Source organism: Netta rufina (assembly GCF_964035555.1).
Source record: "Netta rufina genome assembly, chromosome: 2".
Classification (NCBI taxonomy): Eukaryota; Metazoa; Chordata; class Aves; order Anseriformes; family Anatidae; genus Netta; species Netta rufina.
Genome location: NC_140124.1, coordinates 15,376,908 through 15,393,054, shown reverse-complemented (window position 1 = coordinate 15,393,054; position 16,147 = coordinate 15,376,908). Strand labels below are relative to the sequence as shown.

At 44.1% G+C, this 16,147-nt stretch overlaps 1 protein-coding gene across 2 annotated transcripts in view; it reads right to left on the bottom strand.

Annotated features, from left to right (window-relative positions):
• The window catches only part of ITGB1 (integrin subunit beta 1), a 43,859-nt gene extending 28,436 nt beyond the window's left edge, over window positions 1-15,423 (bottom strand). For both annotated transcript variants that reach the window (XM_084283200.1, XM_084283201.1), the window contains exon 1: window positions 15,223-15,423. In XM_084283200.1, the coding sequence (XP_084139326.1) occupies window positions 15,223-15,231 (9 nt within the window). In that variant the 5' untranslated portion in view covers window positions 15,232-15,423. The remainder of the gene's footprint in view (window positions 1-15,222) is intronic.
• Window positions 15,424-16,147: the final 724 nt, after the last annotated feature.

Here is a 16,147-nt window from a genome sequence, read left to right as displayed (position 1 = left end):
GCCAAGGCTCTGTTTATAAAAGGAGCAGGAAGAGACATGTTTCTAAAATAAGCAGAATTAAATACTCTCTGGAGACGCCTGATTCAGTACTCGATGGATACCGTGCTAAAAAAGTTTTCTTCATTCACTCCAGAAAGTTTACGGCCTTTACCTAAAGGCCTGACTTTTCAGTGTGAATTTTAGAGACTGGCAAGATGTATCCCATTCACATTTCTGTAAAAGATGGAAGATAAAAAGGACATGGCAATTTTCCTTAACTGGAAAAAAAACAAACAAACCTGGTGACATGGGACAGATACTAACAACAGCAACCCACACTACTGCCAGCACTCCTGATGGCCACAACTGCAACCAATGTTCACTGCAAACCCGAACTTGCCCAGATATGCAACAACTGTACGCACTATCCCTTCTGCTTGTACAACAGTTCACTGCTAATCAGCAATTCGCTATAAAAAGATGGTGTTAAATCAGTGTCTTCCTGCTCTCTCTCTTTAGTTTATTGGTTAAAAAAGCACAGGTGCAAAAATGAAAATGTTTCACGCCATAGAGTTAATCTTGGTATTTTGAATCAAAGGTCTGGGGTAGATTTTCCAACAAAACTAAAATAGGTAATTCCTTACTTGATACCTTAGCAGCTATCTTATTTAATCAACAAGAATGTTGCTGTGACACTGAATTCTAGCTGGAATACACTGCTTGCACTGCAAAACCTGGGCCCACCACATCAAAAATATACCTGTAGCATCATTCCACATGGCAGTGGAGATTTGGGGTATGCACTGACAGCTGAAAAAAAAAAAAGCAAGACATGTTAAAGAACCCAAACCTTCACTCACCCTGCAAAACTGCTTGCTTCCCAGCTGCAGACCTGGCTTTTTGCTCAGCGCCCTGAGGACACACTTTCACAGGCAGGCCCAGCTGCTGACCCTGAAGTGACAGAGATCAGCGAGTTGGGGGTTCGTGGGCTGGGAACATGGTGGAAATGGTTGAGAATGACACTGGAAATGCAGGCTCAAGAGTGGGACTTTGCAGCATTACAATTCACACAGACCTAAGCCTGTTTGCACCAGCTTAGTGCATGGTTCAGCAAGAGCAAGATGTTCCTTCCCTCCCCAGGAGCTTAACAGACCTTAACAGATCACTGCAGTAATATGGAAAGAATGGGACATTAACCCAGATTAATGTGCAAAATAAGAAATTCTTTAGTACTGAAACAGCTTTTGCACAAAAATTCATCACATCAAGACTGCTTACTCAAACTATGTCCTGAAAAAGCTTTAAGTTAAGGCATAACGTCTTCAGCTACTGTGCAGCCACAGGATAAACCAACCGGCAGCATTTCACATTGGCCTTCATTTCTCTTTGTTATTATCTCTAAGTTGATGGAATAAAACAAGCATGTTCAATAAATACTTGTGATAAGCATTTCCACAACCACTCTGCTCTACTGGGGCATCGTATGTTAAAGTAATATATGATACACAAGATAGGACTTATATTTCAATTACAAAGGGGATCTATAGGAAACTAGTTTCCTGCTCAGGTTAGGGAGCACAAATCCTCTAGCATGGTTATCTGAAGTTATCTGACACAACTAGTGTATGTCACGGTTTGGTTCATAAAATTTCTCTGCAGAGCTGGGAGTCCAGAAAAAGGCAAAAACGCACATTTCTGAATTGAGAATCACTGGGAAACGAACCATAATTCTGCAGCCTCTGCAAGGGAACTTGTGTCCACCTCCTGTGTTTAGGAAGGAGGACAAATATATAACACAACTGGTTTGCTGAGAGGCTCAGAAATGTCTTGCATCACATAACTACCCATAGTTAGTTTACACGTAGAGCTGCAGAAAAGTGGCTTAAGATTTACTAAAAAGCATGGGAGTCAATGGGAAATCCACAGGTGTTAGGTTCTAAAATATATTTGTGGCTCTGAAATCACAACTGAAAACCCAGCATGTGCACTTGTGCCACGCTGCTGTTCAGCTCAATTCATGCAACTGTTCACATGCATGTACCAGCAGGCTGCGACCACAGCTTATGAACAGAGGTCCAAATGTGTTCTCATGTCTGCTTGTGTCCCTAGAGGACGGGATTTCTCTTTGTTAGTTTATAGAAGACACAGCTGTTTTAAGACAGAATAGCTAATTTAACAAGCACTCACAGAGTTTGATCATATTATTCCTTTTATATATGGTATTTATTGTTATTTGTTCCCGGATTTCAAGGAAGCCCTCAACCTAGTGATAGCTTTAAATAGTGGAAGGAAGCAATTAAGTATCTTTTCTGAAGATTACATTTTGGTCTTGATTTGAATCACTGAGTGGAAACAAATCTGCCCCAGTTAGGTGCCTGGCTGCACGGAGGCGGGTAGAGATGGAGATTTTTCTTGATAGAACACGTAAGTTTCCTCTGTTAGCAGAAAAAGGAGGTACCTGTTTCAGAACAACTGCAGATGTTAAAGTTTCCTTCTGTGTGACACCTTTCCACCTCAAGAAAGAGAAAACTATGAGGACATGGCAGATCTGGTGGTACAGTATGACAAAAGGGTGCTAATGGTTCCCAGATATTTTATAGCACATACCCAAGACGTGAGATAACTGGGCTCCGGACCCTCCTCAGCCTCAAAGGGTTTGAATTCACATTTCCAGGGAATGCTGTGGATATTCTGGTAAGAGCATTCATCATTATTCTTATAATAACAACGTTGCCGTGCAGCCAAAAACAAAAGGCACCAAGACAGAAAAGAAGCTGACAAGGTTTTGACTGTTGTTTAAGTGCTGAAGCACTTGGATGGCAGGAGGTAGAAGAAAAGATGTAAGTGGGGTTCCAGATCCTATTCACTGTAACTATATTGCTGATGGATAAAAGCAAAAAGACTTGGAGATGATCGTTTGGAGTATTAGCTGTCCTTTTTTCTCCCTGAATAACATAATCTGTAGAGGGAAATGAACACATGTTCACAACCAGATGCAGAAGAGAGCCTGAACTGCACCTCTCCTGTATCACGCACGACTACTCTGACTTAGTGGACACCAAGCAAAAATCATTAACTGTGGACCTGACCGCTCGGAACCATATGGTCTACGGAGGAACTATGGAGTAAAAGAAGGTAAGGTTAACATTTATCCTTTAACACCTTAAGGCAAGGAGAGACCTACTGAATTTAGACTCCTATGGAGCACAGCAATCCTATTTAGGCAGGCTCTGTTACATACTATGTTTTGCTTCATTGGACTGCATTTCTGTACAAGTTTTCAGTAGGAAAATCCCTTGATGATTTCACTTAATGACTAACAAACTCCTGCAACGAGCTTCAAACCTAAAAAACATTGATCACACACAAAAACAAGCTGTGTAGCTTTCTAGTAAATTGTAAAGATTACTCTTACCATGTCTAAAGCCTACTCAGATAGAAAGATGTTCCAAAAAGACAAAGTAAATAGTTACACAAATCCAGATTTCATGCCGGTGACAGTGACCGAAACTATCAGGGTGAGGAAAAAAGGGAGCTCAGGGACACCACGAAGATGCTGCCGCTGACAAAGCCTTTTCACCTGTTGAATCAGCAAGCCCCACGAGCAACCTCAGTCTCTTGCCTTCGATGTAACACCTTCTGGAGAGCGCTGCGGTACGGGCAGGCTGACGTCAGGTAGTCAGCACCGCTTCCAAAGCGGGGACGGCTTCTCAAACAGTATGGGTACGCAGAAGCCTCCTGTGCATGGCATTGATTCATGGCTAGATGTCCTCTGCACTACCACACTACTAGTAATTATTTATTTAACAAGAACAGTCATCTGCTGTATTGGACATCTGTCCTCAGCTTGGTCCTCATATGCACACAGAGCTTATTTGTATAAGGTTTTCTTTAACTGTTGAAACATACTTGAGAGGCAAGGTTCCACGGTTCAGGAGTTGCTTTGGAAAGTGTATCGATGCTTCTAAGGCAAGTAGTACATGGACACAGCTCAGAAAAACAAGCCATCCAAGATCACCACATATAGCTAACACCTTGAGAGCCAACTGAGATGCTCTGTCTCTAGGGAATATTATTTTTTTCCATATAGATTTACTTCAAAATTAAAAAAAGGAATTTATCCTCAGAGTACAGTTTATAGAATAAACTCACAACTGTATTTTGGAAATGACATGAACTAACAGGTACATTGTGCTCAATGTTCACCATTAAATTAGGAGAGAAACGCAGCTCCTCGTATTCTGAAGCGGAGAAGGCAGAGGCCTGCAGCTACATCTAATTGAAACACCAGCAATATGCTTTTACTGTTTAATACCTATAACTTATTCCTAGTTTCAACTACGATGTGCGCCTTTTTTTTCTGAAAAGCCAGTTTTTAATTTCATCTTGCTGTTGCACACCTCTCAAACTACTGTGTTTGATAAAATACCAAATAAAAAAGCAGAATACCCCCCCACATTTCTTTTTCTCTAACAAATCCCATGTTGTTGCATCCTGTCTGCAGAAAGCTGCAATTCCTATAATGACATTACGAGGTTGCTTGAACTTCAGTCAAGGAGAAAATACTAAAACCTATTCATGCTCCTGTTTATGGTAGTGTGCAAGCACATCATAAAGAAAGCTGGTTAGCCTTCCAGAGATGCTAACAGCAAGACCCTGTGTAGATACTGTGGTTGAAACTAATAGTTTCTCTATCAACAGCTTCTTCACAAGTATACTTTGAAAGCTTCCTCTTTAAGGATAAATATATGGGGATGGGTTAAGTGTTAAGAACTGAAACACCTCACTTTTTTCCCCAAACGTTGATTTTCTTTACCTCAAAATCTTCACTGCCAAAAATGTTTCCTAATCTGTTCCCAAGACTTTTCTGACAGTCTAAGTCCACCACAGCCTTAATGACTCCAAGCACACCATCTCCAAGACTCCACGCTGTACCAATTCTCACTGTTATCAGTAGCTAGTTTTTCCATTGTAAATACTTAAGTTTTTCATTATTACAAGCACCTCTTTACACAATTGCAATTAAAACAAAGCAAAGCATCTGTTGTTGCATCACTTTTCAAATGCTTTGCAAGCCACCAGTGATTTCTGCCATGATAATTTAATTTCCCCTCTTGCTTAAATGTGGTGCTTTTGCATGGGGGGAGATGAATTTAGCATCCAGCTTGTTCACAAAGGTCTTACTAGTACACAGCATGTTGGCTAAATTTAGCATTTCCATCTCAGATTACAATTAGGAATGCTACCTAATGATTTAAGGCATTCTAGTTGAAAACATGGGCGTCTGTTCCTTGTGGTAGTATTAAATTCCCATACACTCTGCACCACTTACTACTCCCATAAAGAGGCTATTTAATTTTGTGCAACTCAAACCTCGCATTTATCCACACACGGGGAAAAGAAAAGTTTAGTTAAACATATAAATATAGCTCCTTAACACAGCTGGCCGTAATTGATGCTTCTGAGGCCGTACTGCCTTAGTAATATTCCACGACTGCCGTAACGTCTGGCCAAACTTACTTTAATCCAAGGCTTTGTTTTAAAGGGGAAGCAGAGGAGAGGTATGGATGTTCTTAGGCAAAAAGAAAGTCAGTTAATGCAGTGCTGCACGTCTATTTCTTTAAGAGAAAAATGCTTGAAAACGTCCCACTCGCTGTCACGGCAGGTACTACAGGAAATCACAAGCTGGCATACCACAAAGTGCAAACTTAACGGAAACTCCGTTTTTACATGGCAGAGTTACCCACCAGTAACCATTGTGAACACTCTGGTACAGTTTCGGCGACTAAAACCAAGACGAAAGCCAACTGCTGCTGCAAGAAACCGTAGTGCTACAGCATCCCCACCTCCAAAAAAACCACTTCTGCACTGCCCATCTTGCAACCGCCCCCTGCCCTCAGCTGCCACCTCGGCCTGCAGGGCTGGTGGAGGACACCTTCTTCATCCCCTTCCACATCCAGGCCAATTTTCTGTAAGCTTCAGTGAATTGAACCCGGCCTCCAAAGGGCCAGATGAGCACTGAAAAAGCAACTTCTGCAAGGTCACAGCTGGCTGCTGGAATGACTGACCTTGGTAACTGCGCTGCGCTCCTTGGGTGCTGCTAAACCAAGGCGGGCCCACCTACCTTCCTGCCCTGCTCTCCTCGGGTACTGCTCCGTCACAGCGAGACAGTCTGCAGAGCTGTTCTGAGTTATATATATGTATATATATATTTTTTTTTTCAATTGGTTTTTAATTTATTCTAACTGACAAAAAATTTAAAAAATAAATAAAAAAAATTAAGACTACTGCAGAGCAAACCACTGTTTTTTTATTTCAGGATTCTAATGACAAGAACGTGGCATAACATTAACATCTAGCATCTAAATATTTAATTGTGAATTGTAAAAAGGTGCGTTATCTAACACAGTTTAGAGTGAGACTTGCACTGAAGCAACTCTCAGCATACTTTGAACATCAGGTAAACGGCCAAGAAAATGGATATACAGAGTTAATAATAAAAATTAAAAAATGGTCATCCCACTACATACAGCTTCATAGACCTGTACTTATTTTTACATACATATATATTAAAAATATATACACACACACACATACAGCCCTATAAACAAAATGACTAATGATGATGATTAATACAATGGCAGTGACAACTGGCTAGGCGTAAGCATGCACTGCAATAGTGGACTTCTCCCAAATTTTAATATGGGACTTTGAACACTTGGCAAAAAGTTCACCCATCTGACAATAAAAAAAAACAACTGCAATCTCAGTATGAGTAAGTTTTACAAGAGATCCATCACAAGATGCTTTATAAAAAGCCATCCTTGCCTGAACAACCTGCCTATTAATACGCTTTTGCTGCTTTCCAGAGCAGAATTTTAAGCTCGGAGATCACAAAGTACTTGTAAGGGTCCTGCAAAAGATGATAAAAAATGAGGTTTCTCAAAGCATCTGAGCAGATCTGCCAGTTTGTTGCTACTGAATGGCAACACCTGTACTTCTTCAGACCCTAATTTCTGACTTCGCACCCTTTGTCTATAACTCATATTTACTGTAGACAATCCACCTAACTGAAACGCTGAGTTATTTCTCACCTGACCTAGCAAGGTAACATGGATTACTCAAGTCAGAAGAGCACCATCACATGCATGAGCAGATGCTGTAAGGCTCCACAACAGTTTATACCAATTTAATTCTGGATTGTTGCAGTTCCACACTCCTCTGATCACAAGCCACACATTTTACCATTCCTCCCCTTACCCTAATGAGTGTTACTAGTAATGCACACGGCCACCCACTCGAAGCAGCTGATTTAATGGAAAGTTATTTTTTGTAATGATATTTTTCGACCAGATCAGCTACTTCAGTGACTTACTGTACTGCCTTGTGCCTTCCACTGCTGGTGCAAGGAGGATGAAGACTGCAAGCTACAGGCAGCAGGGAGAATCAGACTGCAACAGTTATGACCTACTTTGGCATAAATTGCTGCAAGACCATGTTCCTATGAAAATGAAATGCATTTTCACTGGAACGTATGGTCCAAGGGCTACTGGGACACTTTATGAAACACAAAATTCAGGTCAATTTGCAGAACACAAGTGGTTTTCATAGTTTTGAGTTCTCCTTAATGAGCAAGTTCCTTTTTTTCTTTAAACTCTGCAGAAAGACAGTATTAAAACTGCTGCCAGCTACAAGCAAACAATAATAATATTAAATACAGACATTAATTCAGTCAGAAAGTGAAACTGCATTGAAAATTATGCACCAAAAAGAGCCAGTATCTATGCAAGCTTTTTTAATACTACCTAAACACCCTCCAAATTGGTCAGCTGGCAGTGAAAGAAGTGCTGGCAGCAATTTTACAGTTACTTTTTAATGCTAAAGCTGAGTTCTTTGCTGAAACTGCTGATGTCAGCAACGTGGCTACGTAACATTTTGATCTGGCCTTTGAAAATTCAAGCAACATCTGCAGTGGAGGGAGGTAGCACAGAGGAAAAAATAATGTTTATCACTGTTTTTTCAATTTTATGATGCAGTTTAAACAACCTATAGCTGATATGTATAGTATGTTCTTCCGAAAAAGGAAATTTGCTGTTTCCTTTTTTTTTAAACACCCAAGTCCACACCCAAGAAAATCTAAACACTGACATTCTTGAACATTTGTTTCTCACACAGATTCTTATTTGCATAGAAATGAGAAAAACAAAACAGATAAGGAATGCCCCATTTTCGAACTGCACAGGAAAAGCAAAGAAAAAATGTTACCTCCTAGAACTTTACACTTAGAGATATTTTGCAAAATGACATAGGCTGCATTCATGCACAATTAAGGATAGATTTGTATCTATTCTGAGGCAAAACCATAAGGCCTACATTTCAAAAATGGCCAAGACTTGTGTTTTACAGAAATCAGCCACAGTACTACTCTCAGTATCTGGACAATCTCCAGCTAACGCCAGAAATTGGGCACATTAACGTATACTAAATACAAGCTTGCAAAAACACAAAAGAAACCTCATAGACTTTAATTCCTGACTTTCTCCTATGCCCATCAAAACTGATTTTAACACACTAAAACACAATTTCAGTCCAAAAAGAGAAAAAACGGCCTGAACACACTGTTTCAAAGGCAGCAAATAATCAACCTTACTTACACTGGTTGATCTTGTGTATCGTGCTAATAAAACCACCTCACTTCTTCTTTTTATCATCAGAAGAAGGTATGTTTCACAGGATGAGTGCAAAGTTTTCAGTTACTCCACTATTAAAGATGCTTTAATAACACAGGAACTCATCCTGATGCAGAATTTAATGCAATTTTAATCACAACCAACTACTGAGATGCGTCACCTCTTGATCCTTTGGAGAGTGCTTTATATTTAACATCAAAAAATTGCAGTCGTTTGTATTTATCTTCACTTCAAAAACAGTCCTTCCTTTCACCTGTTCTCATCTTCACACAAAAGCCTGAATCTAAGATCAGTAAAAGCAGATAGCTGAGGTGCTCGGCAGAGCGTGGGTGTTGCCCGGTTTAATACTTGGGCAACTGAAGCTGCAGAGGATGCTGGCCAAAATGCCCCAACGCCAGGCCCGCCAAGTGATGTCCTGCAGTTCCTGCTAGGCTCATGATGTTACTGCACAGCTCATCGGGACAGAGCGGCACAGGACCCCTGGTTGGGACAGGATAAGGCCATGGCACACTGCCCCGTACAAAGGCACCAAACCGAAGGGCTTCCCCCGCAGCCAGCCCGCTGCACCCCGCTAAGATGCATCAACTGCAGCTCCTTCAACGAAAATTAACAAACCGTGCAATGACTGATTCTCCTTATTTATTATTTTTTCCCTTTACAAAAACGAACAGCCCCACGTCCTGATCTCCATACTTGCTTCAAGGTCAAGGTTGTACCAAACCAGCAAGCTCAGCAGCAGGTTTCTTTTTCAAAAACACGATTTCGGGGATTAATACACGTAATAGCCAAGATACTGCCTTTGACTTACAAGAATCACCATTTCCTAAATGAAATGTTGACTCTTTCTAAATTGATCTAATCCAATTATTTTTCTTCTCTTTTAAATAACCACAATTCAGTCATTTTCGCATGAGGGTGATTTCAGTGTTTCAGTTTAGCCCAATATATATAATTACTGTTTTTCATTTTACCGCAAGTGAACGAGAAAAGAAGATACTTTCACTTTTTCAGTTCAGCTTCCACATCAAAAGTGCCATTACCTGTACAGTTCTACACGTAAAAAGAAAATTATTTGTTAATAGTCATAACAGTAAACTAATTACACATGATTACTTGTACATAGTATGGATACTACACAGAAGTCTACACTTTAATATGAGTCCATATAAATGATGGCTCTCCTTCCTGCTCATACACTAGAAACTATCGACAGCAGAAGTTAAAGCTACGTGAACTCAAAGCTAGGACTAAGTTGAGCACAAGCAATCTTGTACAAAACACAAATCATAAATTCATAAATTCATAAACTGCATAAATCATAAACTGCAAATATTATGTTGATTTTTTTTAAGGGGAAAACACTATATCGAACTTGTTATAGCTTTTAAGCATTTGAGCATTTTAAGAAGAATCTGCAATTAAATGTGGTCTCACAAATGAGAGGTTTAGGGAAAATATCTATAGACAGGAAACTAATGGTTTGTTGGCAGAACTTGAGAACTACATTAATTTCACAGAGACACATGATGTTTTTCTCTGAGAAAGCGAAAAGAATGAAAACGATGGTGAGAAAACACCAAACTCTTCTTAGCTCTTCCTAGCAATAACAAAGTTAAGATTCCAGGCTCAATTTTGTTGCTCAAAACTCTCCCCTCTAATAAAAACCACAAGAATACTAATGATATTTCACTGCTGCTGCTGGAAAAGAAAAAGCACATGAAAGGGCTTTTAAGACAGAAAACATATTTCATAACCCTTTTTGCAGCTGACTGTAAAGAGAAATTGAGAAAGATATAGACAAAAAGATCCTTCTAATACACAAAATAGCTTTTATTCAGTGACATCCCAAAGAGGATTATAGGTCGGGTAGGAATCCCATCGCCTTTCCCCAAAGTAAATATTGATATTATAGTCTCGCCAAGCTGCTTTTGTGCATTTGCTTGGTTATGCACAAATTTTGTACTAAATTACTGACTTCACCATCTCTGCAGATTTAAAACATCTTCAAATTGTTAATGGGACAATTAAATACCCTAGGAAGCCCACAGAATCACTCTAATTGGTTTAAGAATAGAAAAGTAAAAGGTGGTTATTACAAAAATAGAGTATGTTTATTAACAACATTCTTCTACAGAGTACACCCTCAATACTGAAAAACACAGCTGTACTACTTAGTGATGCCAGTGAGATGCCTGTTGTCTTATTTTCTATTCACAGAAGTCAGAATTTTCATTTTCTCTGCATGACATTTCCAAAATAATCTATTAAGCAAGCTGATATATGTTTTACATCAGACTAGAAGCTCCTACAGCCAAAGCACATGTTGTTTTCTCACAATTAAGTTGTATATACTTTTTCTGGTACTTACATTACTCATCCACATGGGGGGAAAGAAGTAAATTTAGAGAAAGGTCTTATTGGAAATCTACCCTGACTTAAGATTTCAAGTTTAGGTTACCAGGCCATGCCCATGGAGGACAAACTGGGGAAGAACAACAACAACAAAAAATAATAATTGAATTTGTTTTTCCATTTCTGGGTAAACATGAAAAAGACTCTGTAGGCTACCCCAGGATGTCCATAACTATGACAACACACAGACACTGGTCAATACTGTGGTCAGCTGTGGGTAGTGCACAGCAAGTAACATCAGCCTTTATTCAGAAGGTTTACAACACAATATGTCACAAAACAGAGCAACACAGGAAGAACTACACGGAAAAAAAAAAAAAAAAAAAGATTATATTGGCCAGTAAGTGACAACATCAATTAATATTAGAACAAACCAACTAATTTTGACTTTTTGTCACAAAAGGAGCCTTAAATCTGGGCACAATACTGCCAACATCTGACCAGGAGATCATGCTGCAGAACGTGTTCATCTGCAGTTCTCTTCATGTTTTGTGATTCTCTGTCACCCCCTGCTTGAAAAATAATCAAGATCCTCTTCAGAAATACCAGCTAAGCCTCTGCTAGGCTAAAGATTCATTTTCCTGTAAAGCCTTAAGATGCACATCATTGTGTAAAAAATCCCAATGCATATATACACGAAAGCTCTTAACAAGCACACTACTGTTATGAAGTGTCTTCAAAGCAAGGCAGAGTAGAGACAAGTGCATAATTAGCAATATACAAGATGGGATATGAGAGGCAGGAAAGTACAGAGCTAATTCTGAGCTTTCTGCTGCTGAGAGACAGGCAAATTTCTATGGGGGCACAGAATGTGGTAGATGGCATAAAAATTTAGTCATAGGGAAATAGCACACAAACTGGTAAGTACTTTTAAAATGACAATAAAAAAAAATCTAACTACAAGTCGCCTTAATTGCATTTTAAAGAATTATTTAATTTATGTAATTGCTTTATGACCTCTACCAGTGGATTCTGAGAAGCTTAAAAAAGAAAAAAGACATTCCAACAAGGGTTCCCTCTCAGAGGGCTCACCGCAGTTTCTAAAAATAAAAATTTGCCAAGGAGAACAGTCAACCTATAAAATAAACAAATACCTACATCACTTGAAATTCCAGAAAAGAAAATAACAGCAGAACAGGCTCCACTGCTGCCAAGCCTGGATTCCTCTTCCAGGTCTAACTAATGTCCTTCCAAGTGTCATCTGAGAAGGCACGATGAATCTTAAAGCCAGTTAACTTGACATACTTAATTAACATTGATTTAAAAAAAAAATAAATTAAAGTGCTTGTTTTAATTGCAGTTTTGCAAGGTCTGACTGCTTGCAACAGCAGCTCTCACATGGAAGATGCACAAAAAGTATTTGGAAAGGTGGCAGGGATGGGGAGGTAGGGCCCATCAACTGCCAGAAAATGTCCATTCTGGCTCTGTTCTTTCCCCCCCAAAAAAACACTCATGAGACCACACACTGGGGGCAACATTTTCTGTCAACTAGCAGGGAACGGAAGGCATCTGCACCCTACCTGCAGTGGTGACATGCACTGAGGCTGTGCCAGGCATCACGCATTCGTCCGCATTTATTTCTGCAGGTGCCCACCTCCATGTCTGCTGCTAGAGGAGAATGAGCAACATCAGGGGGAGCCTGTTCCAAAAGCACAGCCTCTGATATCTTACAAAAAAGGTCCCACTGCAGAGCAGGTACTTCATTGGTCCTTAACAGCAGTCATGCGGCAGCCACCATCACGACGGTTTCTGAAGGCCGCGCTGCCACAAAGAGCCATGTGGTCTGTAACAGGCTGGGCCTCGGGCTTCACCAAGGGGCACTTGTACATCACACCCATCGTCTAAATCAAGAGTGGTGGAAGGTGGGCATGACAACTGCTTATGGGCAAGCTGAAGTGCTCATACCAAAGGCAGAGGGGGAACTATATTCGGGGGAACAGCATGCGTCAGCCCCACGGCTGTGTCACCCTCTGAGCTGGCCCTGCTGCTGCCCAAGTTACTAGTTCCTGAGCTGTAGCAAATGTGCTCTTTTTAAAACTGCATGACAGCAGATCTGCCCCGAGAGAAGTACGGGGAGCATGGCTAAGAGCAGAGGGATGAGAACATGAATCAGGAAGAAAGAACAGCAGGAAAAGTTTCCGGACAGTTTGCATTCAGCTGTGGGAATCACTTCCCAAAGGAAGTGGCAGAAGATTAACCACTCGAGTCACTTAAACTCAACAAGACAAAACACTGCAATTCTGCACTCACATCAGAAGCTCATGAATATTCCAGAGAAAACTTGCAGCCCTCTGAATCTGTCCCTCGTGAGGGCGGACACAACTAGGACCATTATGCAGATGGGACAAATGCGTGTCCAGAGCCAAATGGTCTCCCTGGCTGCACAAAAAGGACACCAGATCTGTAACTGCTGACACTTCATTTTTGAAGTAAGACTGGTTATTTATCACTCGGCTGGCAAAGAGGCACAGCACTTACCAGCTCCAACTTTGACTACGGTAAGGTACCATCCTCCAAGCCTGTTGAGTTTGCACCTTCCACTTCATGAAACATCTTTGAAAAGGACAAAAGTTGAAGGTGTTCTCATCATGAACTTGCCTCGTCTTGCCTACCTATTGCCAATGGCTCACTGTTTTTGCAACCCTTAAAAATATAGCCTTAGGCAGGCTTGCAAAATGCAACTTAATCATTTGCCAGAGGCAAATAATTTTTTTTTTGGTGACAGGACAATGAATCATCAGTTTCATCACGGGGGTGGACGCGGACAATGAATGTCTTCGCTACTTTTAGAGTCTTGCTTAATTTGTCAAATTTAAGTCCTTCTAGTCGCACAACGCTTCTTTAAAAGGAAAAAAAAAAAAGTTACTATCAAGTCATCTCATTTCACAGTAGGAAACTGGTTCTTCTCACCCCGCCACCATCACCTAGTGAATGTGCCAGGAGCGCAGATTATCTAAAGCCGTCTCCACACACACGAAGCCCCACTCCATTTCAACACCTGAGCACATGCTCAGCGCCTGCCACAAGCGGTTTGACTGATCTGAATGGCAACGAGCCCTCCCCTTAAAGGTTTGTGTGCGTTGGCATGAACAGGACTGCAGCACCAAGCTGGTAAATCCACCAGAAAATCAGCATTTTTCACCCAACAAGTATGCACACATGTGTTGGCATGAATGCACCGTTGTATTATACAAAGGAGAAACCCAGCAGAAATGAAGAACTCCTGTCCAACTTTTTTTTGATAAAGAAACACAGCCACGAAGACCACCTGATGAGTCTAACAGGCGGGCAGACGTTTATTCCATAAGACGAAGACATCTGACATTGGCGCTAAACACGACCTAACAGTGAGTCAGGGAAGAATTTCCGATCCCTTCACCCTTCAAGCTTCCTCCCAGCCATCTGGTACACGAAGGCAGCGATACTGGACAAAACGCGCCGCTCGCATTGTTTTAGGGCATTTCAGAAACCACCACGTGAAAAGGGATCGCATAAAAGCCCCCCACCCCAAAACAAGCTCGTATAGAGCGAAGGCTCAGCGCCAGCAGAAAAGGCACCGAGCTGAAGGCAGCCCGAGCGCTGCCTTGTGCCCCCGCAGCCATTCAAACAATCCAACAGGCCCAAAACCTCGAGATAGCCGCCCAAATTCCTGCCCTGCCCCACTCCTGTCACTCGCCCCTTCCCCTCCGCCATGCAGGCAGCCCCGCAGGGCGGACACCCCTCGGTGTATGCGTGTGTGTGTGTGCGGGGGGCGCCTCCAACTTCACAGACACCGGGGGTAGGGGGCGGGGGGACGGCCACCGAAGCGAGCTCCCCGCATCCCTCCCGGGGCCGGGCGGACAAAGGGGCCAGCGGGCGGGGAGGCCCGAGGCCGCCGTCCCGCCGCCACAGGAAGGAGCCGCAGCCCGGGCCCGGCACCTTCCCGCCCCGCTCCCGGGGCCAGGCGGCTCCCGGCCGGGGAGGAGCCGCGCTCTGCGCCCGCCGCCAGCGGAGCCCTCCCGGACCCCTTCCCGGGGGCTCCCCGCCTCCCATCCCCGCCCGGGAGGCTCCGAGCCATTTCCCGGGGGGGGCTCCAACCTCCTCCCGGGGGTCTCCAACCTCCTCCCGGGGGGCTCCCGTCCCACCCCCGTCCCCCCGCTACCTCGGCCATGGCCGCGGCGCTGCTGGCTCCTGCCAGGGGGCGCGCTCCGGGCCGCCCGCCTGCGGCTCCCCCCGCGCCCCGGCGTCCCGGGAGCGGGCTGGGCTGGGCTGGGCTGTGCACGGCGGGGCGCCCTGCCTGCCTCCCTCCTCGTCCCTCCGGTCCTCTCCTCTCCTCTCCTCTCCTCTCCTCTCCCGTCCTGTCCTGTCCTGTCCTGTCCGGCTGCCCTCCGCTCCTCCGGGGTGTCGGGGGGGGTGCCCGGCGCACGGGGCGGCGGGGGAAGGGAGAGGAGGGAGGGAGAGAGGGAGGGAAGGGGAGGGAGGGGAAGGTCCGCGCTCGGCCGCCCTCTCCCCGCCCCGGAAACACATTCCTCCCCGCTGCCGTCAAGCCCCGGGCGGGGGCGCGGAGGAGGCGCTCCGGGCTGCGGCTTGGGGAGGGAAGGAGGGCGAGAAGGGCGAGCAGGGGGGCTGGAAGGCGAGAATGGGGGCTGGAAGGCGAGCAGCGGGGCGGGAGGGCTCGCCCTGGCCGCCGAGCAGCACGGCTTGGCCGCCCCGCCTGGCGCTGGTTGCGCCCCATCAACAGCCCCGCCGGGCACGGGACGGGCTCTCAGGGATCGCCGGTGTCCCCGCTGTCCCCCAGCTCCCCCGGAGGCGGCCGCCATCGCCTTATTTGGTGGCGTTTCATCAGCTGCACGCCCGCCGTCGGGGCTGGGAGCACGCAGGGGCCCCGCGCTTCCCGGCCCCGGGTGTGAGGGAGCGGCAGGGAGCGGGCGGGGTCCGTGTGCTGAGCCCCGGGGCAGAGCCCAGCGGAGTCCCCAGCCCCGGGGAAGGAGCCTGCTGCTCCTCTCCGAGTGCCCCCCGACGTGGGGAGCCGCTGATGGAGAAGGGAAAAGTGGCACTCGGGGCTCTTCGGGGAGGTAAAGTGCCGC